The 27907-nt window shown below is 41.2% G+C and overlaps 1 protein-coding gene across 1 annotated transcript in view; it reads left to right on the top strand.

Annotated features, from left to right (window-relative positions):
- AGBL1 (AGBL carboxypeptidase 1) overlaps positions 1–27907 on the top strand; it is a 676305-nt gene that overhangs the window by 419316 nt on the left and 229082 nt on the right. Inside the window, exon 22 of the mRNA XM_088452839.1 lies at positions 14164–14324. Within this exon, the coding sequence (XP_088308965.1) occupies positions 14164–14324 (161 nt within the window). The remainder of the gene's footprint in view (positions 1–14163; positions 14325–27907) is intronic.

Here is a 27907-nt window from a genome sequence, read left to right as displayed (position 1 = left end):
TATCTTCTACATTTAAGGCTAACTCATTCCCGCTGACACATTTAAGTGATAAGGTGCTACTTGTTGCATTTGAACTGCATTCTGAGGCCTTATGTATGTATTTGTGACATTTGAAATATCTGTACTTAGGGTTTTTGTGCTTTGAACTTTTAGACATTAGAACAGAAATTTCAGCATTCATTTATTTAAGTATGTGCTCTTGAAGCTGCAGGCATGTACAGTCTCTGTGGTAAGCCTCATAGTACTTTGAGGCTAATGCTTATACAAAGAAGTCATATTCATGTGTAAAATTTTGCAGCATCATCATTGCAACCTCCTCATCTATTATGATTCCTCAGTCAATTGCTGAGAGATGGATAATATTCTGTCTATGTATCCATCCTTGTTCTTGCATGCACTAAGCTATGTTGCATATAATGTGCTCTTTAAATTAATTCTTCTCATTAGCCCTTTATCTTTATAAGCCCTCAAATGGCTTTTATCTTTATAAGCCATTTGCAAAGTCACCCACATATTGTGTGCTGTTGCTTATCCATGGATAATGGAACAAACATGTGATTGCACTCCTAGACCAATTGTGCCCATAGCTCTATCTACTTCTTCAGAGTTTGGTTTATCACCAGGAATGCTAGTAACTTTCCATAACTTCTTCAACTGCATCTCCATGGGAAATTTCCTTGTAGCATAGTTTTCTGCAACTGCCAGCATAATAAAAATTCATGCTGATTCCTGTACTCAGATCCTTTTACTCCATGTCGTAGTGCACCATGTGCCTGGGTGGTAAAAACACAGGCAGATGTTACCACTGTGCCCCTTCACTATAGCAGTAGTTAGACTTGCGGTGATGCCAAACGTGAGCAGTAGCACATGTCAGAGGTTGGACCTCCTGCTGAAATCCAGCAGGTCCTGGAGACCGCCAGCTCAGTCACCTGTCTACAGCATGAATGAATGCAGCACCAGAGTGCTCCTCAGCCAACACAAAGAAGGCTTTACAATATGTAAACTAGTAGTCGATACAAGGAGAGTGTCTCTGCACAGGCTTTTAAATTGACATATGTATAGCCAAAATCTCAGGTTATATGGCAAAGGATCATAAGTATCACATCAAAAATGAGAAAATGAATTGCATATATGCCATCAACAAATAAAGTTGGCACTGCTTCCCTAGAGTTAGATTACAATATAGAAAAAGGGAAAGGGAAGAAAACTCTCTTCGTTGAGGGCACAAACTTAATTCATTCTGTTAAAAAAATATATTTTAGTGTAGTATGTAACCAGTATAAAGCACTTAGACAAAAAACCACATATAGACAAATCACAAAACATATATATGAAAAATATCACACTGGATAATTAAATATTTCGATAATCCTCACATATCTTAAATGGTTACACACCTAAAGATTTTCTGTCCAACCATCCAACTAGTTGATTGGTTGGAATGAAAATCTGGTAAAGTATGGGAGTAACTGATGATCAGCAATTTGCTCCTAAATGTAAGAAAACAGATGAAAATGGTAATTCAGACAAGTTTGTTTAATGTTTGATCTAAACCATTTGTTCAAACGGTTTTTGTCCATTTTCCAGCGTTTGGGAGCAAATTACTGATTGTCATTTGCTGTCATACCTTACCAGATTTTCATTCCAACCAATCAACTAGTTGGATGGTTGAACAGAAATCTTTGTGTATTCCTAACCCAAACATGCAATTGTGAGAGGAACTGACTCCCACGTTAATGTTACTGCATGCCTGCGGCAAATAACAGCGGCTGCACATGGAGAAGAAAATGAAGCGTTACCTGATGTTGCTGTGTAGGGAGTGAGAATCACCTGGTAAGTGGGAAACCCGCTGTGCGCACAGCAGGGATCACGAAGCGCCAACCTCATCTTCGATATTGTTTCACCTTACTGGCTCGCTGTTAGTTGCCGCAGGCATGCAACAACATTAACATGGGAGTCAGTTCCTCTCACAATTGCATGCTTGGATTAGGAATACTGTGTACTTTACAGTTTTTTTCATTTACATAGACGTACAGGGTCATCTCAGCTGATTATTAGCAACACCATTGACTGAAATATTTTGACATAACCTACATGTTGTTTACCTGTGAGATGATACGCAGGATGCATTACTGTAGCGCTGCAAATTTTTGTCAGTGTGTCTGCTGAGATAATATGAAATATTCTGCTATACCATCAATTAAGTCATTCCTGTTACCAATAGGGCATTTATTTGGACTTTCCCTTGTTTCTTATTACTGAACAATATATCTTGAGAAACTAGGTGTGATTTACACAATTATATATATATATTAGGGGTGAGCGGATTCGGTTCTACTCTGTTCTGTTCGGATTTAAAAAATGAATCTTATTGGCTATCCAAAACTCGTGACAGCTACTACTTATCTAATTCTTCTCACTGTAATAACTGCCACTGAGGAGGGGAACACATTAAAATCATTTCATGCTTTACAGCACATGAATTAACAGCAGTATCTTACTCTTCGGACTGAGCAGTTCTTTTAAACCATACTTTCTTTTTCCTATTCCCTGACATATATACCACCACATGAAATAGGTCTGCTTTCTTTCCCCAAATGTAATTTACTTCACACGATCTATATATTTTTTCGTCCTCAATGAACATGACGGTGAATCACACTGAGTTTATATCCTCTGGATCTTATTGGATTATCTGAAAGAATTTGACTAAGATATGTGAGGTTTATCCAGATATTTCATTATCCAGTGTGATACTGTATTTTTCATATATGTTTTGTGATTTTTGTCTATACTGTATGTGGTGGTTTGTTAACTAGTTTTATACTAGTTACATACTACATCATTACAATATTGTTTTTTTAACAGATTGATATGTTTGTGCCCCCAACGAAAAGTTTTCTTCCCTTCCCCTTTTTCCAATAAGTATGCTACACATCATCTGACCTTAAGCCGAAAGGGAGAGCAACCCTACTGCACAATCCCACTCAAATAACAGCAGTTTCCTACTCTACAGACATAAAGGGAAGATATGCAGAGTTTGTTGTCAACATAAATAGATATCCAATAACAATAGCCTGCATCAATGCTTTGAATTTTTTTACTGGGTGCATTTCTTACCCTGTTTTTCTTGACATTTTGTTGTGTCCACTTTTCATAGTGGGTGAGTTTAATAGAATTCTACAGTGTAATATGAATACATCTGAGCTCATCAAACTATCAGGCCACAAGCTGATCAGCCTCCTTAAGCCTTATAATTTTTATGACTTGTGACAGGTGCTCTATCTTCTAGCAAGATCCCAGTCACATTATCACATTCCCCACTAATTATTGTTGTGCATAGACAAGATTTTCATTGACCAAGGTATTACTAACTCCCTTTAGGCCCTTGAGATCTCCCTGGCATTGTGACTACTTGGAAAACCTCATAGAGATGGAAGTAGATTCCTTTTTGCCCCCTAGAGGTCAGTGACATTTAAATGATACATGAAAAAGAAAGTAAAGATAAAACAACCATTCATTGATTTTCAAAAATAAAATATCCCAGAATCGCAAAAAATGCTATCAGATGGGAGGCACATAAGGCAATGTTGTAAGTTGTGTGAGTATTGCATAAGCAACAAATTGCTGAGCTGGAAGCCTGCACAGCCAGAGACTTATGACACAAAATCAGCAAGAAATACACCTATAGTAAGTTCTGAGAACACCACCAAGGCTGCGCTGTTGTGATTTCACAGGAAGATGATGACCCATCCTTGTCAGTAATAGGCAGAAATCATTATTAAATATTTTACTTAAATTATTAGCCAAGATAATGGATTCCAGACTGGCTTCAGTAGTCACCTCCCTGGTACACCCAGATCAAGTACAGTTTATTATGGGTATTTAAGATTTTAACTCCTCCCTATAAGAGTCTCTAGGCCAGACGCAGATTTAGATCTCATGGGGCCCTAAGCAAGACACCAATTTGCCCCCTCCCCTTCCCTAAACAACCCATAGTACTATATTTTTGTTCCTGATTTATTTGTGTGTGTGTCTATATGTGCATTTTAGAAACTATCTCTAGTAAATACTGTTCTAGATGTATTCTCCATGTAACATCCTAGAAAATTTCAATTGGGTAAGGAACACAGGCCAAGTTGGTGCTTATAGAGAAGACAACTTATACAGCAGCCCCCCAATCAGCTTTAATCGAGTGATCGGGGTAGTCAGTACTGGTCAAATGCAGAATTCCTCAGGCTGTTAGCCTTCCATGAACCAGGTGGAAAATGCATGTGAAAAAGCAGTATCTACCCAGTCCCTGCTCCTAAGTAATACCTCTTTTCCACCAAAAACCCGGGTCCGACCTGTGTTTTCAGACCTGGTTCCAACCCAGGCCAGACACCATTTATACAGCACCATCGATATGGGTTATTCTCAGGTCAGCTCCGTTCACACTGACCCTGGGTCTGCCCTGCTAAACTTGTGAGGTCATAAAAAGTAGGAGGTGACTGCTCCACAATCACCAATCAACTCATTTTAGGCATGACCCAGGTCGCACAACCCAGGTTGTGCCGTTTACACTGCACCATTACCCAGGTCCATCCTGGGTCTAACCCTGGTAGCTACCTGGGTTGGATTGCAATGTCACTTGACCTGGGTTATTTTCCAGGGACCCTTTTATACTGAGCTGTGACCTGGGTAGACCCAGCAATAACCCAGGTTTTGCTCTGGTGTAAAAAGGGTATAATATATTTGGCCAGCTCTTCCTCCCAGCTCACAAGCTGCCTGGACCTGGTCAGGATGCAGTAAGCTTCAGTTACTACAGCCTGGCCAAAGGGACAACATCCGCAACCGATGGTCACGTTTGTTCCGATTATATCAAAGGCTGCGACCTCGGTCGCAGCACTGGGATCACGCAGATGCACCAAGGAAGTGTGTGACACCTTCTTCTACATTTGCATTTTAGATTGACTGAATTGCACCGCTGCTTGTGTAGGGTTGTGCAATTCTGTCCATCTCTGAATCAGGCCCTCTTAACTGGCAAAACAACTACAGTTCACAAATACCAGTTACAAAAACATTTTGAACAAATTTGCATGCATATTGAAGTAGATTTAAGAGATACTAAAATATCTGTTGGATATTTACACTAGATAATGATTACTTACTGTTGATTAAACAATCATCTGCATACTTTCCTGCGCATGGATACCCCCATCATTTTACGACCATCTGCAGACCTCAAAGTGACAACTTTGCGGTGCATGGATGGGGGGGCACCACCGTCTAGCAGCACTTTTTAGACCTCCCTCCATCCTGTTCCTTATTGACGGAATGGATTGAATGGGAGCCGTGCGAGCAATGTAGGAGGTGAGGACACAGGCTGGGCATAGTACACACAGTCACAGTGCAGCCTGACCTGTATATATTATTGTATGTATAGCAGCGTCACGTGCTGATTCACTAATGCTACATGCAATGCAGCACGTGGCCCTGACTGCCCTCCCCATTCCCTCCGAGCACCTTCTGTCCACGGTGTACCTGGACTGACAGGCAGGCAGTAAGCAAAATTAGAGGGACCGGGAGCACTGTCTTGATTACTGATGGCAGGGCTGTAAGTGTAATGTGTGGGTAGTACGCACTGGCAGCCCTTCCCACACAGAACACAGGCTCCTGCAGAGCACTACATATGTGAAGATCAAAGTGCTTTTTGCAGTGTTCAAAGTGCAGGGGTTGTGGATTGTGGGGTCCTGTTCCCCCCCCCCCCCCGTCACTGTACTTCAGTGTATGCAGCCGCACGCCCTCATCCCCTGCCCCTCATGTCTCATGCACAAAATTTAGTAGACGGAGCAGGCGAACGCTGGAGCCAGCATCTGGCAGCTGTCTAATCACTGACAGCCTGTCGGGAGTATTCAGCTAGCCCATGCTCGGGCATTTTTGGTGGAGCTTGCGGTCCACCATTATTCGCAGTTGGTGGGCCCCTGGCTTCCGCCGAGCCCTAAGAGGCCACTTTAGTTGAATAGTGGTAAATCCGCTACTGCTCTGGGCACTAGATAGATGCCAGAGTATAGGCACCAATACCTTACTCCAGCGTCTTATTTCATTCTGGTTTCTGCAGCTTGTTACTGACCTTGGCTTCGTTCCTGACCTGATATTGTCTAATCCCTGGTACTGTCTTGTCCATTTGGTTCTGACCCAGCTTGTCGACTACGTCTGCCTTCATCATACTCCGCTCCAATCCAGAGTATACCAGCACCTGTACTAGGGAACCAAGTCTGAGGGCCGCGATCTGTGTTTTACACAGCTAAGTTTAAACCTGCTTGCGGGGTCTCCGGTGAATACCACTGGCACGTTAGACTCCACGCCTTACTACTGGGTCTCTTCAATCCCGGAGTACGGCCTAGCATCTACTATCCATCCATGAGTTTGCGACAATTGCAAACAGACACCCTGTCCCATACTGTACAGTATATGGTGGAAGATTGAGTTATTGGTTAGAGCAGGGATGGGGAACCTCAGGCCCCCGAAATTATTTGGTTTTGCCCTCGGAGCACCCTGCAGCCAGAATCTATGCAGCAGTGCCGCCTGGAGCATCCTTAGGACGCTTCAGACAGTCACATGGCTGCTCCTCAGGATGGTCCAGTCTTTGCTGTAATCACCGGCGATTGTGCCCCCGCCCCTGTGTGATACCACATGGAGGAGGCGTGACCCCCCCCCCAGGGGTGGAGAAAAAAGTTCCCCACCCCTGGGTTTAGAGATATAAAACCTTATTCATTCAATAACCGGCAAATTATTTCTCCTTTCCCATTCTGTGCTCTTCTTCCACATTCTGGAAATCATGGGGCCTTTCATACTACATTATTTATAGTATAATATAATCCCTTGCATTGCCAAAATGGGTCTCTCATATCATCCTCCCATGAACCCATATTAACAGCTCCTTTGCAACTTCCTTCCCATTACACCCTATTCTTTTATTTCACATCTAGCGAAAAGCTTCTTAAGCTCACAGTTAATCTAAAGTGTATTTTTTGTGTGAAATGTTATATGTATGACAAACTGTACTAAAATGACCTTTGGCTTTATGCTGCTATGATACTGTATACAAATTACTAATTGGGGCCATGTATGGCATGCTTGCCCCAACTCATTCCCTCCCTTTTATTTTCCATTCCCTGTCTATTATTTCCTCTGTTGACAAAAATAAGACTTAACACTATTTAAAAAAAGTATTACAGTAACTAAAAAAAACAGCAGTCCTAAATTCTTCTGTCTCATGATTTAACACAGTACATGAAAACTGAGCTGTAATAAAGCAGTAGAAGTATAATGAAGCACAGTGGTCCTTGAGTTGGAAGTAGGTAGTACGTGATGTTACATTTTTACTGTTTTCACCTTACTCCCTTCCCATATACAAAACCACAAATGTGCTTCACCCATTTGTTGCCCACTCTCGGAATGGGGTGTGCAGTTTGGAACGCAATGGGTAAATGATTAATTGCACTTGTGCACATTTTTAGCAGGCTGGAAACCAGCCTTTTTAAGTTAACATTTAAAATGACATGATTTGCAAATCATTATTTTCATTTGCATTAATTTTTTCTGTAAATACTGCTGCCTTTGCTGTAAATTCACCTTGAGTGCCTACATGAATTGTGTGTGACATCTGTGGGACAGTAAGATGTAGATACCAACTGACAAGGCCATTAGAAAGGCTTTCACTTGTATATCCCAGCTAAGCAGACACTAAATCCTCCTGTAAAGTGCCTAGAAAGAGCTTATCTCAGCAATGCTGTTGTATGCAAAAAAATCTTAATATTATTGAAAGGGGAGATCATTACCATAAAGAAATGAATATTGTCCGTTATTCTGATATTCCCCTCGCTCATGTCATTCAGCACACCCACACTTGTGTCAGCACATGCTATTGTACAAGAGTGCAACCTACTGTTTGATGAGACCTTCAATTAGGCTTGCTTTCATCTCATTGTAATATAATCTACCCGCAGGAAATTTGCATCTGGCTTTTAAAGTGAGGATTATTCTGTATTTATTCTGCATACTCAAAAATCAACCATCGAGTGGTGCTCCAGCTGTGGACAAATTGTCTGCAACAGTTGGTATCAAGGCATTGTTGTACCACTAGACTCTTTGATTCCTATATAATGCTCAGGCCTGAATTTGTAGAAAGGCCTTTTATGCTCGGGCCTTTGGTTAAAGGGAAGAAGTGGTAATGCTATACACAAGAAGAAGCATTTATCGTTTTCCAATTGAAAACTTTTAACTATGAACTGAGCACAGCGGTATCAAGGGGGTGCAGATAATGTGACTCAGGGACATAGACATTAAATGGAAATCTAGCTTTACTACTGCTAGGAAAAACATTGTCACATATCTGGTCATGCTGGATTGATGTGTGGAGATGATCAAACTGTTACTTCATATTCAAATGTGATTGCACCAAGGATGTTCGATGGACTTGTTTGTGGGGTCATTCATTATTTAGAAAAAAAAAGTTTGCCAATTTTATTAAAACAAAAATTGCACATTGAGCACATTTGATGAATGTGTTACATACACTGGGGACTCGGGGTCTGATTCAGAGATGGACACAATGGCCTCTTACGCCGTACTGTGCACATGCATTACTATTACGCACGCACAGAGTACCCACTCGCAAAGTGAGTGACAGTCAGCATTTGGGGGTGGTAAGAAAAATACAGGTGTGTCTGACCGTTTGAAAGCAGTTTCATGGGCGTGTATAAATTAGGCATTGTGATCGCTTTAGCAGCAAGAGGGTGCACTGCGTGTAAGAAGAGCTGGCGAGCCTGCGGCTGGTCAGGTTTGCGGCAAATGAAGCATGGCTGTCTGCTGTGCATAGATGGTACCGATGTTTATGCTGTTGCACGTCGCTGTATGGATATGAGACGGCAGAAGTGGGCGTCCCTACAGTATGTCCGGCTGTGCTTTGGATGGCATTAACGTATTTTAGCAACTGCGATCTGTGAGTATGCAGGTGCGTATGCATTACCATCCATCTCTGAATCAGCCCCTCAGGCTGTGAATATTACATGTATTTTAAAGGTTTTATTGTCTTTCAAACTTGCAAATGTTAGAGTTTCATGTCACAAACTTTTTTTTTTCTGTAGATTTGACTAACTACTTTAGAGAACCATTTTCATAAAGGTTAGAGAATATTTATTGCGCATGTTTTCTGTGCACTTACTGTGAGAATGGAACATGCGTGGTTTGCTCTGCCTTGCTTATGTTTGCTCCAGTATAAGGGAACTGAAGTACTTAATGCTATAATGTTGCTGAGATACACTATAGGCAGGGCCGGACTGCCCATCTGGCACTTCTAGCAGATGCCAGATGGGCTGGTCTGGTGTTAAACCCTGGCCGAGTAGCTCCATCTCCTGGCGCTCTGCTCAGCCTGGATACTGACAGACGGGAGTGTTCCGTGAGGCCAGGCCCACGTGACTCGCAGCACACCCCGTGAGATGGAGCCACGCCACTCCCAGTCCTTCCCTGACTACAGGTCATACAATATGATTATGCTGACTAATAGAAAATTCTGGCAGCTGTAATTCAGCAAATGCTAAAACATTCGTAGCCAAATATCCCTAATTTGATAGTTCAGCCTGACTATGATTAACCCTTAATGTCAATTCTATTATGATTCGTCCTTGTAAGTTTTTGGTATTTACAAAGTATAATGTTACTGTTACATATACAATGTATAATGTTACTGTTATTAAATATCTTTCAGCTGCACACAGATGTGTCCTCACACATCTAGCCTCAATATGCCGTGCAGCGTGGTATGCCTGGTATGAGTGAGCTGCCAGGTCCCGTGTAACTTTGCTAGCGACTGTACTGATTAATTAGATATGTAACACTTGTACAGTATATCTGTCTGAAACTGAGCCTGTAAATGGAACTTGACGTGGAGAAAAACTGCAGCTGCTGCATCGTAGCACTTTGCATGCTGTTGAGAGACTCTGTCGAAGATATACAAGTGTTGCATACTGTATCAAATTAATCAGCGCAGTCTCCTGCATCCTAGCCGCATCAATTTTATAAACCTTCTGGGCAAGAGAGAGACAAAAAGATGCCCAATGCTAGCAGAGTCTGACGGGACAAGGCGCACTGAGAGGGACTGTTTGGTGCGACTGCAGCAAAGACGAGTGAGGACACATCTGTATGTATCTATATGAAAAATATAACAGCCCACAAAGCAAGTAATGTTACTTCCTAGGGTAAGGTGGGTATAAGAAGGTCCATTCATCTGCATGGTTTACAAGTCCTAAAGTAATTCACATTTAAGAGCTATGTGCCATTATGTAATATATAGTAGTAGCAGCAGATGTCGGTGACACGACCTGCTTTTAATTGGACACATCATTAGGCCCCATTGTGCTCTGCCCCCATTGTGGTAATTGATTAAAGAGGGAAAACGGCCCATGGGAAGGGTGGGGGCGTAGTGCGGGCTGTGCATCGTGGGTAGGAGCAGGCGCTGGTCCCTTCCCGTTCTGCCACTGTCTGGGCCCGGGACTCCAGAGTCTGCAGTCCCCCCCCTCCCCCCCAGATGGCAGCCCTGTCAGCGCCAGATATAGCAGAGAGTTAACGACACAGCTGCAGCAGCAGTAAAAGGGCCATGGTGTGCCCCACAATACAGTAAGACATAATCTAGACATGAACAATAAAATCGGTAACAGATAATGTAAACATGAACAATAAAAATGTTTTAACTTTTATGTATTTTATTGGTTTTGAATAAATATTTTAAGGGCTGAAAAACTTTATTTTGCTACCCCAATAAGACACGGCAGCGCAGTTATTTCCTGCATATATTGTGAAAGATGTAATTAGTGCTGGCAACAGTTGCTGCTAGATAACCTGCAATATTGTGGGTTTTGCCCAAAATTTACTTTGATGTACCATGGCCAGTGATGTAGCTCGGAGGGTGCAGTGGGTTTGACCATTTCTGCTGCTGAAGAAATGTTAGATGTACCTATCAGATGAGTATCGGCCAGTGCTGGATTACCAGGGCCCTCCCACATAGCCAAAGCCTCATTGAGCGCACATGAATGCATCGCTGGTACGCAGTTCAACAGGAGGATCCCCAGTTTGTTTGCTCTTCCCTTTTTCTCTACACAAAAGGGGAGGGTGCACAATGCAGGCTGGGAACCCTCCCCTTCACAGGTGGCATTGTAGTTTTGTAATATTCACCCCTTCTGCCATGCCCGAGAGCAGTTCCCTGTGCTCAGGATCCCTCTGTCTGCTGTCTTTCCTACTACTGAACTAAAGGTAACTTACCTCAGTTACTGTGACACTTAGAGGTGCCACATCCAATTCTTTAAAAAGGGCAAATTAAATTCTACAATCTAATGCTATGTAGGGGAAGGCGGGGCTAGCTGTTACATAGGCAAATTGTTACAATCAATCTAAAACCACGCCCATGTCACGCCGCCGTCGACTGGGAACAAGTTTGAATATGTTAGCTTTGTTTTGCTGAGCACTGACTGTAATGCAGACATATTTATGAAATAAGTACCATGTTCCAAAGTAATATATTTCACCTAGATTTGAAGTCTTATTTTGGCTGGACTGTCAAAGGTATCACAGACCATTAGTGTATTTGTTATCATTGATTTCCGTGCTTCAATTCACGATTATAACAAACTATGGCCTTCGTGGTTATCTGACGTCACTTAGGGCAAGTTTGTTTAACAATATCGGAGGCAAGTTGTTACAAAGAAACTGAGTTCTGAAGACGAGTGTTTCTGTATAATGTGTGCTAAGAGTTACAATCTGTCGAAACCTGGCCAAGAGTGGGTCCAGTGTATTGCATGTAAAGAGTGGGCTCATATTGCTTGTGTAAGTGATGTCTGTCATTCTTATCGGACTATATACCAAACACCGTATATGCCACAGTATATGTGATTTTGTGATAAATGTACAAAGGTTTTCAATTTTTTTTTATTAAGATCTTGCCCCAACCCCATAACAACTTACCCCCACCAGGGGCAGGTTATTTTTGTTCTGAAAAACATATTTTTCATTATTAAGAATAATTATTGGATGTAACTTACACCCAATATAAATAGAAGAAAGAATACTGTTTGTAAATTTGTTTGGTTGTAATTAAAGATTTTTGCGATATTTGAATTTCTGTGCTTTTGTACCAACTAGCCCCGCCTTCCCCTACATGTGTTTTTCTGTGTACTTCTCCTCGGTTTAAAAGATGGTTTCTCAACCTATGTATTTCCTTGTGTATGAACTAACCCCCTCACTGTATCTCACCATTTACGGATCTCTCGCCTGTTTTCCTTATACTCCTTACACATACCTTATTTCTTAAGGCAACCTTCCAACCTTATCTTTGTATATACTCACTCAACTACCTCCTTTATCCCGCGTTTTACAATATTAATATCCACAGCCAGCTCTAGAGCAGCCTTGGGACATAGTAGTGGTCTCTTGTCTGATGACATGTAAGATGTTGAATGGGAAAGGTTTAAATATTACATGTAATATAAATAGAACAAATAATGTAACACACTGATAATATTTTGAGTCATTGGGGGAGATGTAAGAAGCCCTGAAGTGGTATCAGCACACGTTATGTGCGCAGATACTGCTTCTACCCGATGTATGATCGGGAGTATGGCGGTAAATGACAGGGGCGCGATGCACCCCTGTCATTATCAGCGCTACTATCTACAAGATAGCAGCACCTATAGCCTGGGCAAGGTATGAACGGTCACATTGCCTGACCGTTTGGCCGGCTGTATCTATCGACGGCTACAGCCTGGCCCTGCCCTATCCGCACAGCAAGGATAGCACTTTCCCTACTGTTGCAGCTGCCGGCTCCAGGCTGAACACGGGGATCTCTCGATACTTGCGAGATCCCGTGCATGCTCAGTGGAGCCGGCCAGGACTGAGACACATCGCATTACCACTAGGCTGATGCGCTGCGGTCTATAGCAGGTAGCACCGGAGGGGGGAGTTTACGCTCCCCCTCTCCGGCCGATGATATTTTCATACATCTCATCGGTAGTGCTTCCTGCTTCGCCTCGGTAATGCTTTGTGCACTGGATGGTGGTCACTGTGATGGTCTGTTTACTGTAGAACCGTAACTAGACGTTTTTGGTTCCTTGGGCCAGAAAGAGCACTGGCTCCCCCCAAATCCCCCTCCCTCCTTCATTTTTCAAATAGGTGCATCTTATGTCCATCTGAAAAAGGGGTGGGGCCTCATGGGGAAGCGGCATGACTAATCCCATACAATGCTGAAGGGGTACCGATCCCTTTGTACCACTGTTATCCAGATGTCACTGCCAAATACAGTGTGAATCCAATGGCAGCAGTGATAATACAATAATTATGCAGAGGTGATGGGTTTGAGTCTTGGATATGACAGTATTTTGAAATGCATGTGTTAAATGAAGGAGGATGTCACTGGAGGTGCTTGTGGAGGGGTCCAGATGGAGGTGGAGACGGCCAGGGATGAGATGGGGGCAGTCAGGAGATGCCAGAATAAATTGAGAGGGCTACAAATGAGAATTATTATAAACAGAAAATTAAATGGCCCAAACAGCGCCCCCTGCCCTGCAGTGCACTGCGCTATGGCACATGCCACACCACCTAAACACCTGGGCCTTGGGCATTTACTTTTCCATCTTCGCTCCAACTTATATTAAAAGATGGCAATGCCACTGATGAGGTTACTTCATACTAAATGGAAAGAAAGGAAATTGAGATTTTATATTAGTGTGTCTGTTTTACAACACTTAATAAAATATAATCTCTTCACTGAGGTCAGTATACTTATTTTACCCTCTATAGTGGTCATGTTCTTGGCGTTGTATTGTAGCAGCTGCTCTGGCCATTTATATTTTTGTAATAAGCAGGTCAGGTGTTTTGTATTGGTTTTTCTTAGTGAGTTTCTTTAATAAAAAACAAAACCAGTTGAAGTCACCAAAGAGTTTATCTGTATACCTCATACATTGTACTGGCTCATCATCTGCAAACTGTTGCAGAATCATTTAGATGCAAGTGTAGAAGTTATTAATGGTTTCATGGAATTCAGTTAAATTCATGTGCACACATTCTAATACTAGTTTATCTTGAAGATTGATTGTGGTCTATTCATTTGCATATCATCTGCACCTTTCACAGGGTTTGCAAGTTGGAACACAGGAACTAGAGGAAATGGGAGCAAAATTCTGCCTGGGACTTTTAATTCTGCGATCGAAATCCCTTTACAATGCTACTCTGGTTCCCCAGGTGGAGGCACTGATAGAGGCAGAAAGAGAGAGTACTGACAAACCAAGAACAAGGTAAGACTTTTTTTAACCACTATGGTTATTTTTTTTTTTAATAATGTTTAAAATCAGAGGCAAACACAGGGGGGGTTTCAGTCTGCCTGGAAACCCCCTCCCCAGCACACACTAAGACCACAATAGAAATAGTAATATAATAGAATGTTACTAGTGCTGCATGTTCTTCTCAGTATCACAAATGAAATGATTAGCACCAACTGTGGAACTTTTAAAGTTTGTCAGACAGTAATAAATAACTTGTGCACTAACTAGGAGATGTGGAAAACATGCACTGTTAGGGGTGCACTGCCCTAGACCATCAAGCAGGTTAATAATTAACACTGTATAATACACTATCCAATACATAAGAAAACCCGATATGTACATATATGCCCACGGCAGTGCTAAGTTCTTCTGCTGCTCCCCCAGACTCCCGGACTTGCTCCAATGCTCAGGAATGGAGCCCGCATCTAAAATAAAAAACATTCTGCTCAGACAGGATGAACCTACTGCCGCATCTAATGGCTTACTGTGATCGCTGGTCCTGTATATGCTGGAATTATGCAACACAATATACTTTGTATGTAACATATTAAAGCTGGATAAGTACTAATTCTGCCCTCTTCATGGACTGGCCACACTCGCTCTAAAATCAAGCATTTGGAAACCCCCCTCTAGAAATCCTGCGTTTGCCACTGCAAATGGTGTTTTTCTAATACAGTATGCATAGTTTTTCTCAGATGCCTGAAAGCACAGGGCCTATTCATCAAAACACAATCATCACGTGACAATTATGGTTTGAACTCGCTGCGAGTTCAAACACCATTTAGGACGCATTCATCATGCCTCCTGTTCTAAACTATCACCTTCGTAGAAGCAGCAGTTTTTCGGAAGTGAGAAACTTTTCACTGCCTGTCTTCAAGCAGTACGATTCGCCAGCCCTAGCTGGTGTACTCCCCAACTAACAATTTTAGTAAACTATTTTCGTTCATTTTTCCCTTGAAAAAATGAACGAAAATCGTTTACTAAAATCGTTAATTTACAAAATTGCTGTGTGTGTATGCAGCTTTAATTTTTAATCTATATCTTTATTGTCTATTTTTTTATATATGAACAACCGGTTGTTTAATTGAATATATGTGTGTTACCAGTAAATGAGAAGGGAATATGAATAAAAAATCCTTTTCTTAAAAAAATTTTTTTGGGATAAGATGTTTATTCGTATATCAAACCCTATGGTGGATGAAAATAGCGCAATCTCTCAAAAACAAACATTATCTGTGGTAGCTGTACACCAGCCTTAGGGTTGATACACAGATAAATATATGTGTACACAAGCATATATACAGTGATTTTGCTGCTGTGATTATATTTATGTGAACAATATTATGTTTTTAGCTTATAAAAGGAATAGCGCCGGGTTATTTTTGTTTTTTGGTAAATCTATCATTTTGAATGATTGGAGTACCAATAAGCCTGTAATAATGAATTGAGAAATAAATTTGATGCGGTTCCAAATGATTTTGATCCAGACATATATAATACGAGTATGTATAATACGTATGTGTGTGTGTGTGTGTGTGTGTATATATGTATATATATATATATATATATATGTGTGTGTGTGTGTGTGTGTGTGTATATGTGTGTAAAATACACAATGTATACAAGGATCATATTGATGGGGTTGGGAGTTTATCATCAGCTGACTCCTGAATCTTTCTGGTTATCTATGCAATTGAATAAACAGATGTGTCCACTTACACTGTAGCTTCAGTGCGCCAAACAACCCCTGGCAGGTCCTGGGTGACTCTGCTGCGACAAGAATCTTTCTCACTCACAGTGTGCGTCTTATTTGTAGAAATAAACAACTGAAAGTGACAAAACTACTTTGCTAGATTACACTGATCAATTTGCTGTGCATCATTTGTACATATGAGTCAGGCTTGCTTACCCTCCCGATTTGGCCGGGAGCCTCCCGATTTTCGGGTGCCGCACCCGGACCCCCGGAAAGGCAGGCAAGCCTACCGGAACTCTCCGACCCTTCCCACCGAAAAAAACAGAAATACCCGCAGCGGGGGCCCGGTGTAGCAATTCGAGCAGAATTGCATCATCGTGGCCCCGCCCCCTGCTTCACAATGCCAAAAATCATGGCATTGTGAAGAGGGGGCGGAGTCCCAATGACGCGATCGTGCGGCTCCGCCCCCAGTGTGACACAAAATGGCCGCCCCGTCCCCCATGGCCGCCCCCGCCCCCCGCTATTAGCCGACAATCAGCTCCCTCTCGGAAGGCTGGAGCTGATTGTCGGCAAGTATGATCTGAGTGTGAATCTGTATACGCAGTGCTGCAGATGCAGTGGACGCAGCATTTTCTGACCCCAAGTTCAGTTTTGCTTTATCTGCGACTTTGTATGTGTTTAAATCTAATACCTGTGCTGTTAAGTTGCAACCCAGCATCTGTAGTGGTGTTTTACTGCATCTACGGTGCATACAAGATGCAAAACGTACAGAAAAAGGCCGTACACTACACCTCTCAGAGTAGCTCAACCGTGCCGGGCATATCGCGCCATATGGCTTATTGACACTAGGTGTATGAGGTCACATCTGTAAATACAGTACAGGGAATTATAGCTGCTAGATGTGCATATCCCACGCAATTTGGTATTTGAATAATTAACTCTGTATGTAGTAGCACATGGACCTGTATTGCTTATTTCTCCTCCCAGAGTACTATGACCGTTCTAAAAAAAAATAAAAAAAGTGATTGGAAGTGACCGTGCACTATATTTATTAAACTATGCAGTGTGCCCCTGTAAACTAAGAATCATTATTGCGGCAATAAGGATTCTTTTTCTGCTTGAATGTATCAATTTAAATTGCGTGGACACGGGCTCCTGGAGATTAGAAGTAAAGTGATGACAGACGTTAATCACTTCTTCCTATCTATGAACCATCTCCCATCTTCTGCGGGTTTCCAGCTGCGCATATGCAATGTGGCAATAGCTGCGAAGTACTTCAGGATGTCCTGCAGCCCACAGGAGAGGGATCGCAAGATCTTTAGCTGGCAGGGCAGCCCCATAGCAGCAGATGGTGTTAGCCCATTTAGAGATGGTGTTAGCCCATGCAAGCCAGATCCGCAAAGCTTTGCATTGTGGATTTTGTCAAATACCATGCCTATGGAAGCATCTAAGTCGCGCTATGTTTCTGACTGCATATGACGCAAAAAGGATTTGTGTATGAGAACACATCTGTAAATGAGTTTTAAATTATAATGTATCCACTGACTTACTGTTCCATTACTTTCAAGACAGATTTATTTGGATAGGAAAATAAATTTTTCATATCATCAAGAAACGCCTGTCCTGTGTCCCAGGCCACTGACTTGTTTTGAAGCTATAATATGGTCGTCTAACAGACCTACAGATGTGTCCTCATACATCTAGCCTCAATACGCCACACATCGCGACTTGCCTGGCATGAGTAAGCCGCAGGGTCCTATGCTACTCTGCTGGCGTTGAGGTTTTTTTTTTTTTCGCCAGAAATATCTCTGTGCACCTGAGTTTGTATATGAAGCACAGCGGAACTTGGAATGAAAAAAGCTGCGGCCGCTACTTTGTAGCTATTCGTATACAGATTCAGAGACTCCGTAACACTCAGATATACAAATATCGCATGGGACCTGGAGTGTCAAGGGGGCTTTTTAGTGCGACTGCAGCAAAGGGCCATATTCAGTTGCCGGCGAAAAGTCCCGGACTTTTCGCCTGTTGCACTTTCCTCCTACATCACTGGTTTTGGCTTCGGAAAAGCATCTCATGCGGCCACTTTTCTCCCTATTCAATTCCAAGGGATGCGATAACTGGACCAGGCGAAACTGAAACGGGCAAAGTGCTGTCACTTTTGGGGAAATCAGCCTGACACCCCCAAAAAGATGCACTGACATGGGGGATCCTCCCAAATAACCTTGCTGAAACTATTTGGAGTACTTAAATGGTCTCAATAGGTGATTATTTGCATATGGGGTGAAGAATAGCATTTAGCAGTATTTTTTCATCAAAATAACTAGTCCCTGCAAATTTGGGGTACCTGAAAATGGGGGCTAGCATATTTAAAAGTTGCTAAAGTGAAGTTTTAAAAATCATGGAAAATCCACCTGCCGCAAATACCTGGAAAGAAAAAAACATCTGGGGCATACTTGGGGACCCCCCTGGAGTGTATTTCGCTAGTTTTAAAGTTTGCTCCCCAAATTTGCACTTTTTCGCCTCCAAAATGAAAGTACTTTTTTGGGGTGTGCTAAAGGATTTTTTAAACTTTTTTTTTTTTTATGCAGTTTACCTTTGGGGGACTGTACTAACACTGCATGGGGGTTTCTGCAACTTTGCACACAAAACTGCACTTTTTTCCGCCTCCATTCAGAGGCAAACACTGTATGTTTCGGCTATCTGAATGCATTGACTTTTCGCTTAGTCATTGCAATTGAATTGGGTGGAAAGTTTCCGACAGGCGAAATGACGTCATCGTCAGTACGACCCAAATATGTATAAGGACACATCTGTACAGTATAATGTAATGTATAGTACTACAGTATTGCAGGATATGCTTTGCACACAGCATAAGAGAGCAGACCAGCTTCATGGATCTACCCTCTTCCTCAGTGAAGGTGGCAATACATAAACATGTAAAGTACGTCATTGTGTCCTCTCATTTTGCTGCCTATGTTTGCCCCTGAACTCATCTTCAGGAATATTATAGTTCCGATTCTGGCAGCCAAAGGGATGGGAATAGTGCTGTCACATAGATGCTTCAGAATACGGGCAGACATTTGCATAGGAATTCTGATCGCTGGAGGTAACCATAATTGTTACCGCATTACATGGGACTAAGGTGCTGATTCAGACCCGGATGCTAAGCTGCGCTCTCACAAAGCCAAAAGGGGCTGGGTATGCAAATGCTGCGATCGCACTGTCTGGTGGAAGGATGCCCTCTATGCCTTAGAGATAGACAGACAGCAGAGCGAACGCACGCCAGCATAAAGACGCCCACCTTTCTCTCTTGGCACACGTCATCTCCAGGAAGTATGTGATTAATCGGTAACATTGAGAGCCATCGGAGTTGCACACAGCGCTTGAGGTAGACCCTACCTCACCACAAGCACTGCGATCACTGCTGTCTAAAATACAACCAAGTGACGTGTACAATGACGCTTCTTTGCCAATTATGCACACCCCTAAAACACTGTTTAGACGCTCAGACACTCCTGCATTCGCACATCTACTCCCCCGTTCACAAGCACCTTCCCCCTCTTACCACCCACAAACGGCACTGTCTGTCACTCAAATTAGCGTCCAGTCTGTGTACTACAAGAGCACAGTTCCCGAGCGCAGTGAGTAACTCGCGCGTATTGACGCGTGCGCAAACGTGCAATTTTCGGCCATAGCGTTCGTTCGGGGCTTAGCGTCCGGGTTTGAATCGGGCTATAAGGCCCTATATGCGCAATCTATCACCATAACATTTAACATGGTTTCCATTAAGCTTATGTAGACATATGTGTGTGCACTGCAGACAAGTTTTACCAGCCCTTTCTCTGTACTTTTATGGTGTTATATGCCTGTTCATTCATTTCTGATTGTGTAAGCTGGGTACACTCCTATACAATCCTTGGCCTGATTACCTGATATCAGGTGATCGCACCAACGATTGCATAGGTATGTATGCAGGACTGTAGCCAGAACCTTAGCCGATAAATTATTATTATATTTTATTTATAGGGCGCCACAAGTTGTTCGCAGCCCCGTATATACAGTACAAGGTGCACAGAACATTACATTAAAATACAGTAACCAAAATATAAACAGAGAACAAGTAACAATCAGCAACACACTTCTCCATACACGTCATTGCTTATTTTAAACATACTGTATAATTTTTGTCTCTGCAACAGTTCTGCTAAAGTGAAATGTCTCATGTTGGCAATAAATTGGCTTTTCAGCATACTGTATGCCTTCGACATCAGACATTTCTGCTTGTCAGGAGTTATATCTTCTCTTGTCTTCTACCCTCCTGTTTCATGATGGGTCTCCTAAACCTACTACAGGTTTGTTTTTGTTTTGTTTTTCTTTGACTGTGAAAAGATTAAAATTGCACAGTGCTAGCTGGTCAAGTTGTTTAGGATTGATTGTTTCTCTTCTATGATCCAGAAAAATCAATGTTCAGCATGCTTCAGCCAGGTAAAACTGTTATTGGTTATGTGGATAGGACTGAGAAAAATACACAATTTCTCTCTGAGGAGCAAAGAGCTATGTGTATATATTTATCCACTTTTAGACAAAACCTATTGCCTATATAAGAGGAAGCCTCTGCCAGCGATGAGATTCGCTAGGGCCTAACATCAGTCATTGTGGAGGTATTTGTATACGTGTCTCCTATTAATGTTCTCTGACATGCCAATGAGAAATCATTGAAATTATGTATTATTCTTTCAATTGACAATAGATCTTAAATATTTTTTAAATGTCTTTTCTTATTTGTGTGTTTTATTTTTTTAATTCGTGGACCCATAAATCCTATTCTGGGCTTTCAGTTCCACTGTCGATGCGGGAACCAGCAAGCGGGATCATGTGCAGATTACGCTTCACTAGAGCAATATAACGCAAAGTTAAGAGTTTATAACATACTGCTCAATATCACCAAAATTTGATCCATGGGCGCTAGAACAAAGCAAACTTCTTAGTGTGTTGATGTTTGTCACATTAAGAATCTTCCTCCTTGGAGCCCGATATCTTGTTGCTCCAAAAGGGAAAGAAACATAAACCACACATAGGGTAATATAGTCAGGTTCTAAGTGAGCATCAATTTGCTGCTAAATAAAAAGTGAGCATTCCTCCTCAATTGAGAGATGAAATACTCTTAGCAGTGCTTATTTTCCTAAGGTTGGGGAATAGAATCCGGATAGGAGATGGAGGTAGCCAGGGGTGTGGGAAAGAATTGAGGCAGAAAGAAACATTTAAAAAGCAGTTACTAGATAAATGTTAAAGGGGTCATTTTTTATTAATAATAGAAAAATATGCTTGACCAGTGTGCAGCAACATTGTCTCAGAGATTGATTGGCTGCTGGCCCAGAACTGTGATATTCTACTTGCAGCCCTGCCTGCTCAGCTGGCGACCCATCCAGCACCCACAAATAGTGATTTCTTTATTTGTTAACATTCACTTCAATGTTTTTTTGTGGGCTGACTGATAGACTTTGACCCTAGAATGGAAGTGGGTCAATAATAGTGTTGAAAAATATGGGATCTATAGGCTACAACAAAATATGTCCTGTTATATAACAGTAATTTAGCAGCGTTGTTTCCCCTGCACCTAAGCTATTGTTTGAATTAGTACTGAATTCAGGCTTGGGTTTTGTACTATGGTGGTCACTGATGCTCTCTGTATTGTATTGTGGGCACTGATGCTCCCTGTACCTTTTGAATATAACAGGACTAAAAATGGGTTTTTCTTCACCCTACAAATATTCTTTGTTTACAATGTTACGTCTATATTCATGCAAGCCAAGGAGGATTACTATATAGGAAAGTTCTGTTATTTAATTCCAAAGTTGTTTGCGCATATTTCTGGTTAAACATTGAAAGCAACCAGTGCTGGTAGAAAGTTTGGACACCCAAAAGTCACAATGAATTGTTGGATTTGTTATATTATATTAAAATGCCTGCTGATATGCTATTACAGATTGAGATGTTTCTTTTTTTTAACTGTAATGTGTGAATTTATTCCGAATCTTAATTGATTTGATTGTTTGATGGCACCATATTTGCCAGGTTGCCCATCACTGACTTAATGTAGGTAACTATTTATGCAGGTGAGAAAAGCCCATTATTTCACTGGAGATGGGGCTTCTCTCATTTTCTTTCTATTTATGAAAAGTTTCTGATGCTCAACTATTTAGCGCTGCTTATTAGTTGTTTTAGATGGTGTTACCCAATATCTGGTAATGGTGGACCTGCAAAGCCAGAAAGGCTGTGCTTGATCCCTGCAAAGTCAAACTCATGTTCTGTTGCCAATGTAGAAAAAAGCCTTGGGAATAGGATTGGTAAATTGTGCCTTTACGGAGATAAACAGTGATACATATTGTTTGTTAGTGCCTGCCTGGTCTATATAAATAGTCCCCATAGACTATCTGAATATCCAAAGCGGTACATCCAAAACCCCAGTGAACAAAGTTAGTGATTTCTGAAAAATGTACATTTTCTTTGCCCATTATGCCTCTTCCAGGTAATCTCTGCTTCATAAATAGATCTTTTAGGGTTACACTTCAGCTTAGAGTTTGGGTTTATTTGGGGCTTGCTAAAGTTGTCCAAACCCTCACTGACCCCATAATCCTTATGACTTTGTTTGAAAATATGATTTTATTTGCAGATGTAAACATGTGGCATGCTGCAGCAGGAGGTTAGAGGTATTAGTGGGGAATGCAGTGAGGTGGTCAATGTAAAACCTATTCAGAACTGTAAAAATCAATATTATGTCACTAGTGGACAGGGAGAGACATATTTGGAACTTCTGCTTTGTATTTCCCTCTTTCCCCAAGACATATTACAGGTATTTCTATTTTTAGTTTTATTATCAAACCATTTAATACATGCATTTTTCTCATTCCTATTTAAATATCAGATTATTATTTATTTAGATTAACTGTACAACAAATACAGAGAGAATGCTTCCTGGTCTACTAACTTACATGGCCAAATGTAATAGGATGAGAGTTTAGAAAATGTGAGAGTTTAGCAGTAAAAACTCTCTCACTTTTTAAACTCAGCCAATGTAATAGAGAACATGCAAACTCACGTTTTTTTTTAGACTCAAAAATCTCTCACAATTTAAACTGTAGTCCAGATGTTTTCCCATTTTGAAGATATATATACTGCTAAACTCACATTTCTAAATTCTCATCCTGTTACAATTTGGCTCATGGAATCTTACATCTTACAGTGCTTTTTGTTGGGAGGTCTGGTGGTACTCAATGGTAGGCAGTAACATCATCATTGTATGGGATAATTTTTCATTCCTACATATTAGTTACAGAGATAGGAAGACATTTGTCTGTGAATTTGTCTGTGAATGTTTTATATACCACAATTTTATATTTTAGGTTTATTCATGAAAGCTTGGAGAGAGATAACATTGTGAAAGATAAAGTACCAACCAATCCGCTTCTAACTAATTTTTAAAACACGCGAAGATGTACTAAGCCTTGAAAAGTAATAGTGATAAAGTACCAACCAATCAGTTCCTGTCACTTTACAGGCTGTTTGAAAAATGACAGTAGCTGATTGGTTGGTACTTAATCACTCTCCCCTTTATCACTTTTCAAGGCTTAGTACATCTATCCCACAGCCTGTAAAGTGACAGGAGCAGATTGGTTGGTACTTTATCTCTCACAATATTCTCACTCTCCAAGCTTTCATGAATATCCCCCTAGTGGTCTATTAAAGAAGTGCAACTTCATCTTTGGGCATGGGAGGGAATTACATTTTAATATTGTGCAAAAAAGTAGAAATTGAAAATATATAATGTTTCATTCAAAGTCTGACATTTTCTCTAGATGTCTATTAAGTTATATTGCTTTTAATTCTATTTCTGAGTATTCTCCAAAACAGTCACACATTATGAGTTATGCTGACCCCCCCTGCTTAGAAACCTGAAGCATTGCTGGGTGAACTCTGTGTCATCTATAATGACTAATAAGAGTCGGCTCTAGAGCATATGCACTAGTGGAAAGTACTGCATTAGCTTCTCTCTTGTCAGATCAGATATTTAATAGGAACCCTAGTAGCACAAAGCACTCCGTTTAGGATTATCTGATATTATGCATCATCCGCCACAAAACCTATTACAGTTTTGAAGAGGGGAAAAAAACTGAAAAAAAAGGTGCCTTCAACCTTAACATGAATAAAAGAAATCTATTTACCTGGTGTTAAAACATTAATTCTCCGTCCTTTATTTTTACCAAACAGTGGTGAGAAACTTTTGGTATAGCCTTTAAAATGATTGCCACTTTAAAATTAAGCAGAAATCCTGCAGCGGCTGAAGACCGAAACATATTACATTTAGCACGATATATATTGATACCAGAGTACAAATGTCACTATTAAATAGGTCTGCTGGCTGGCCTCTTGTGCAGGTTGTTACAATAATAGCAACCACCCCAAATCGGAGATCTGTCAAATATTTGCATTGGAAAAATAGGAGCAGTGTATTGTTATCTACCTGCAGATTGTTACACACAAGAAAATCTGCACATATTATTATTCCATGGGTTTAGTCAACGTGGATGCTTCTGAGTATGATCAGTTATCCAGGATAACACTGCTTTATTTTCCACTCATGTAGTATTGCATGGTCATGTTTAAGTGCCTTTGCTGTGTGTTGTAGAAATTGATTTGTATGCTACTTCCACATTCAGACAAAGGTAAGTCATCGGTTGTATTTCATCAGTGGATGGTTGTATTTCATCAGGGGATGTGGTATTTTCAAAAGGCATTTGTTGCATGTTGCAAAAATACTTTCTTTGGATTTAAATGTACGCATTTGTAGAATGACATCTGAGTCCAGAATTTAGCATCGGAGAGAGCTATGGGCTATATAAATCTGTAGTTATGATTCTGAGATTGTGGGGACAAAACATGGGAAGAGACATCGAAGGCAGGACTCAAGGCAAATTGGGTGTATGGATCCGGATATATATTGTATAGCGCATTCTGATGTTAGTCCTGTACTGCAGAGTATCCAGATCTTCACATCATTTCCTTTCTCTGTGTAGGTATCTAAAGTTATGAATAGCATCAGTGTGAGAAAATCCTGTGCTTGAGCAACATGGTTGTTCTGCCATTGCTTTATGGAATTTGGAGATGAAGTACTGTTTAAGGTAGCCCAGTTATGTATGGAGGGCTATACCATCTGCCTCTGCATCTACCCCATGCTCACTATAGGTTTATGGGAAAGATGGCTGAGGTTTGTGAAGGCAGAATAGTAAGCAACTTGGCCCATTTATTGGCTTTAAAGAGGGTTTCTGCATATTTGAGGATCAGTTTGAGAACTTGTGTTAGGGAGATTTAAGCTTGTACAGCTAAAACAAAAAAATGTGTTGCTTCTATGATCTCTGTAGTCATACATATGACCTCGCCAACCTTCACACACAAACTCTCAATTTTATTTGGTGAGAGATTATTTCTTAGTTACTTTGTGATTTACAGTATTTATTACATATATAATATAGAACCATTAACTAAGAGGGTCCAAACCATTTGATTATTTCTACAGTACAGTTTAATACGTTTCTGGTTACTCTGGAGCTGATTCATAGTCTCACTCTGCTGCACCTGCTGTAGCGTCTTCTGCCATAGTTGCGCCTGTAACTTAATACTAATGCTAGTACAGTATCAACCCTCTCCTGGTGTACAAACGTCTGTCTGAATGAAGGACTGAGCCTCCCACATTGTGAATCTTTAGATGCACCATCTAAACTTGCACTAGACCCATGTTAGGTGTAGATCCTCAGTCACTTAAATCGCTTTCATTGGAAGCCAAACTCTGACAAAGTTTGCAACCACTTCTGCAACATGCCTGCGACACTCTCATAACACACCCATACCAAGGTACAGCTCCGTGCATCTGAATAGCTACGTAACAGTTGCCACCCAGTAGACTATGCATCTCAATTGCTACCGCAACTCTGTGCATACACACTGTGGGATGCACTCTGCGGCTTTTTAGTGACTCAGATATACAGTCAGGTCCATAAATATTGGGACATTGACAGAATTTTCAGATTTTGGCCTCTATTCACCACCACAATGGTTTTGAAATGAAACAAACAAGATGTGCTTTAACTGCAGACTTTCAGATTTAATTTGAGGGTACTTACATCCAAATCAGTTGAACGGTGTAGGAATTACAATGGTTTCAATATGTGCCTCCCACTTTTTAAGGGGCCAAAAGTAATGGGACTATCAACTCAAAAGCTATTTCATGGACAGGTGTGGGCTATTCCCTCATTATTTCATTATTAATTAAGCAGGTAAAAGGTCTGGAGTTGATTCTAGGTGTGACATTTGCATTTGGAATCAGTTGCTGTCAACTCTCAATATGAGATCCAAAGAGCTGTCACTATCAGTGAAGCAAGCCATCATTAGGCTGAAAAATCAAAACAAACCCATCAGAGAGATAGCAAAAACATTAGGTGTGGCCAAATCAACTGTTTGGAACATTCTTAAAAAGAAAGAACGCACCCGAGAGCTCAGCAACACCAAAAGACCCATAAGACCACGGAAAACAACTGTGGTGGATGACCAAAAGAATTATTTCCCTGGTGAAGAAAAACCCCTTCACAACAGTTGGCCAAATCAAGAACACTCTCCAGGAGGTAGATGTATATGTGTCAAAGTCAACAATCAAGAGAAGATTTCACAAGAGTGAATATAGAGGGTTCACCACAAGATGGAAACCATTGGTGAGCCACAAAAACAGGAAGACCAGATTAGAGTTTGCCAAACAACATCTAAAAAAGCCATTACAGTTCTGGAACAACATCCTATGGACAGATGAGACAAAAATCATCTTGTACCAGAGTGATGGGAAGAGAAGAGTATGGAGAAGGAAAGGAACTGCTCATGATCCAAAACATACCACCTCATCATTGAAGCATGGTGATGGTAGTGTCATGGCGTGGGCATGTATGGCTGCCAATGGAACTTGTTCCCTTGTATTTATTGATGATGTGACTGCTGACAAAAGCAGCAGAATGAATTCTGAAGTGTTTCGGGCAATATTATATGCTCATATTCAGTCAAATGCTTCAGAACTCATTGGACAGCGCTTCACAGTGCCGATGGACAATGACCCGAAGCATACTGCAAAAGCAACCAAAGAGTTTTTTAAGGCTAAAAAGTGGAATGTTATGCAATGGCCAAGTCAATCCCCTGACCTGAATCCGATTGAGCATGCATTTCACTTGATGAAGACAAAACTGAAGGGAAAATGCCCCAAGAACAAGCAGGAATTGAAGACATTTGCAGTAGAGGCCTGGCAGAGCATCACCAGGGATGAAACCCAGCATATGGTGATGTCTATGCGTTCCAGACTTCAGGCTGAAATTGCCTACAAAGGATTTGCAACAAAGTATTAAAAAGTGAAAGTTTAGATTTAGGATTGTTTAGTTTGGCCCCTTAAAAAGTGGGAGGCACATATAGAAACCGTTGTAATGCCTACACCGTTCACCTGATTTGGATGCAATTACCCTCAAATTAAATCTGAAAGTCTGCAGTTAAAGCAGATCTTGTTTGTTTCATTTCAAAGCCATTGTGGTGGTGAATAGAGGCCAAAATATGAAAATTCTGTCAATGTCCCAATATTTATGGACCTGACTGTATGTGCAGCTGAAAAGCACTGACCATTTACATGAATATTGGCATTACTTGCAGCTCAGAATCAGGCCATAAGGCTGCAATGTCATTTTTTGTATAATTATTTTTACAGTACATCACAGGCCCATAACTAGGGTTGTGTGAGCGGTGCAACCACACAGAGTGCAGCGCTCTGTGGGCAGTGCCG

The sequence above is a fragment of the Taudactylus pleione genome, unplaced genomic scaffold, assembly GCF_031769625.1.
Source record: "Taudactylus pleione unplaced genomic scaffold, aTauple2 ptg000556l, whole genome shotgun sequence".
Lineage (NCBI taxonomy): Eukaryota > Metazoa > Chordata > Amphibia > Anura > Myobatrachidae > Taudactylus > Taudactylus pleione.
The sequence above is the reverse complement of the archived record's forward strand: the minus strand, read 5'-3'. Positions and strand labels throughout refer to the sequence as shown.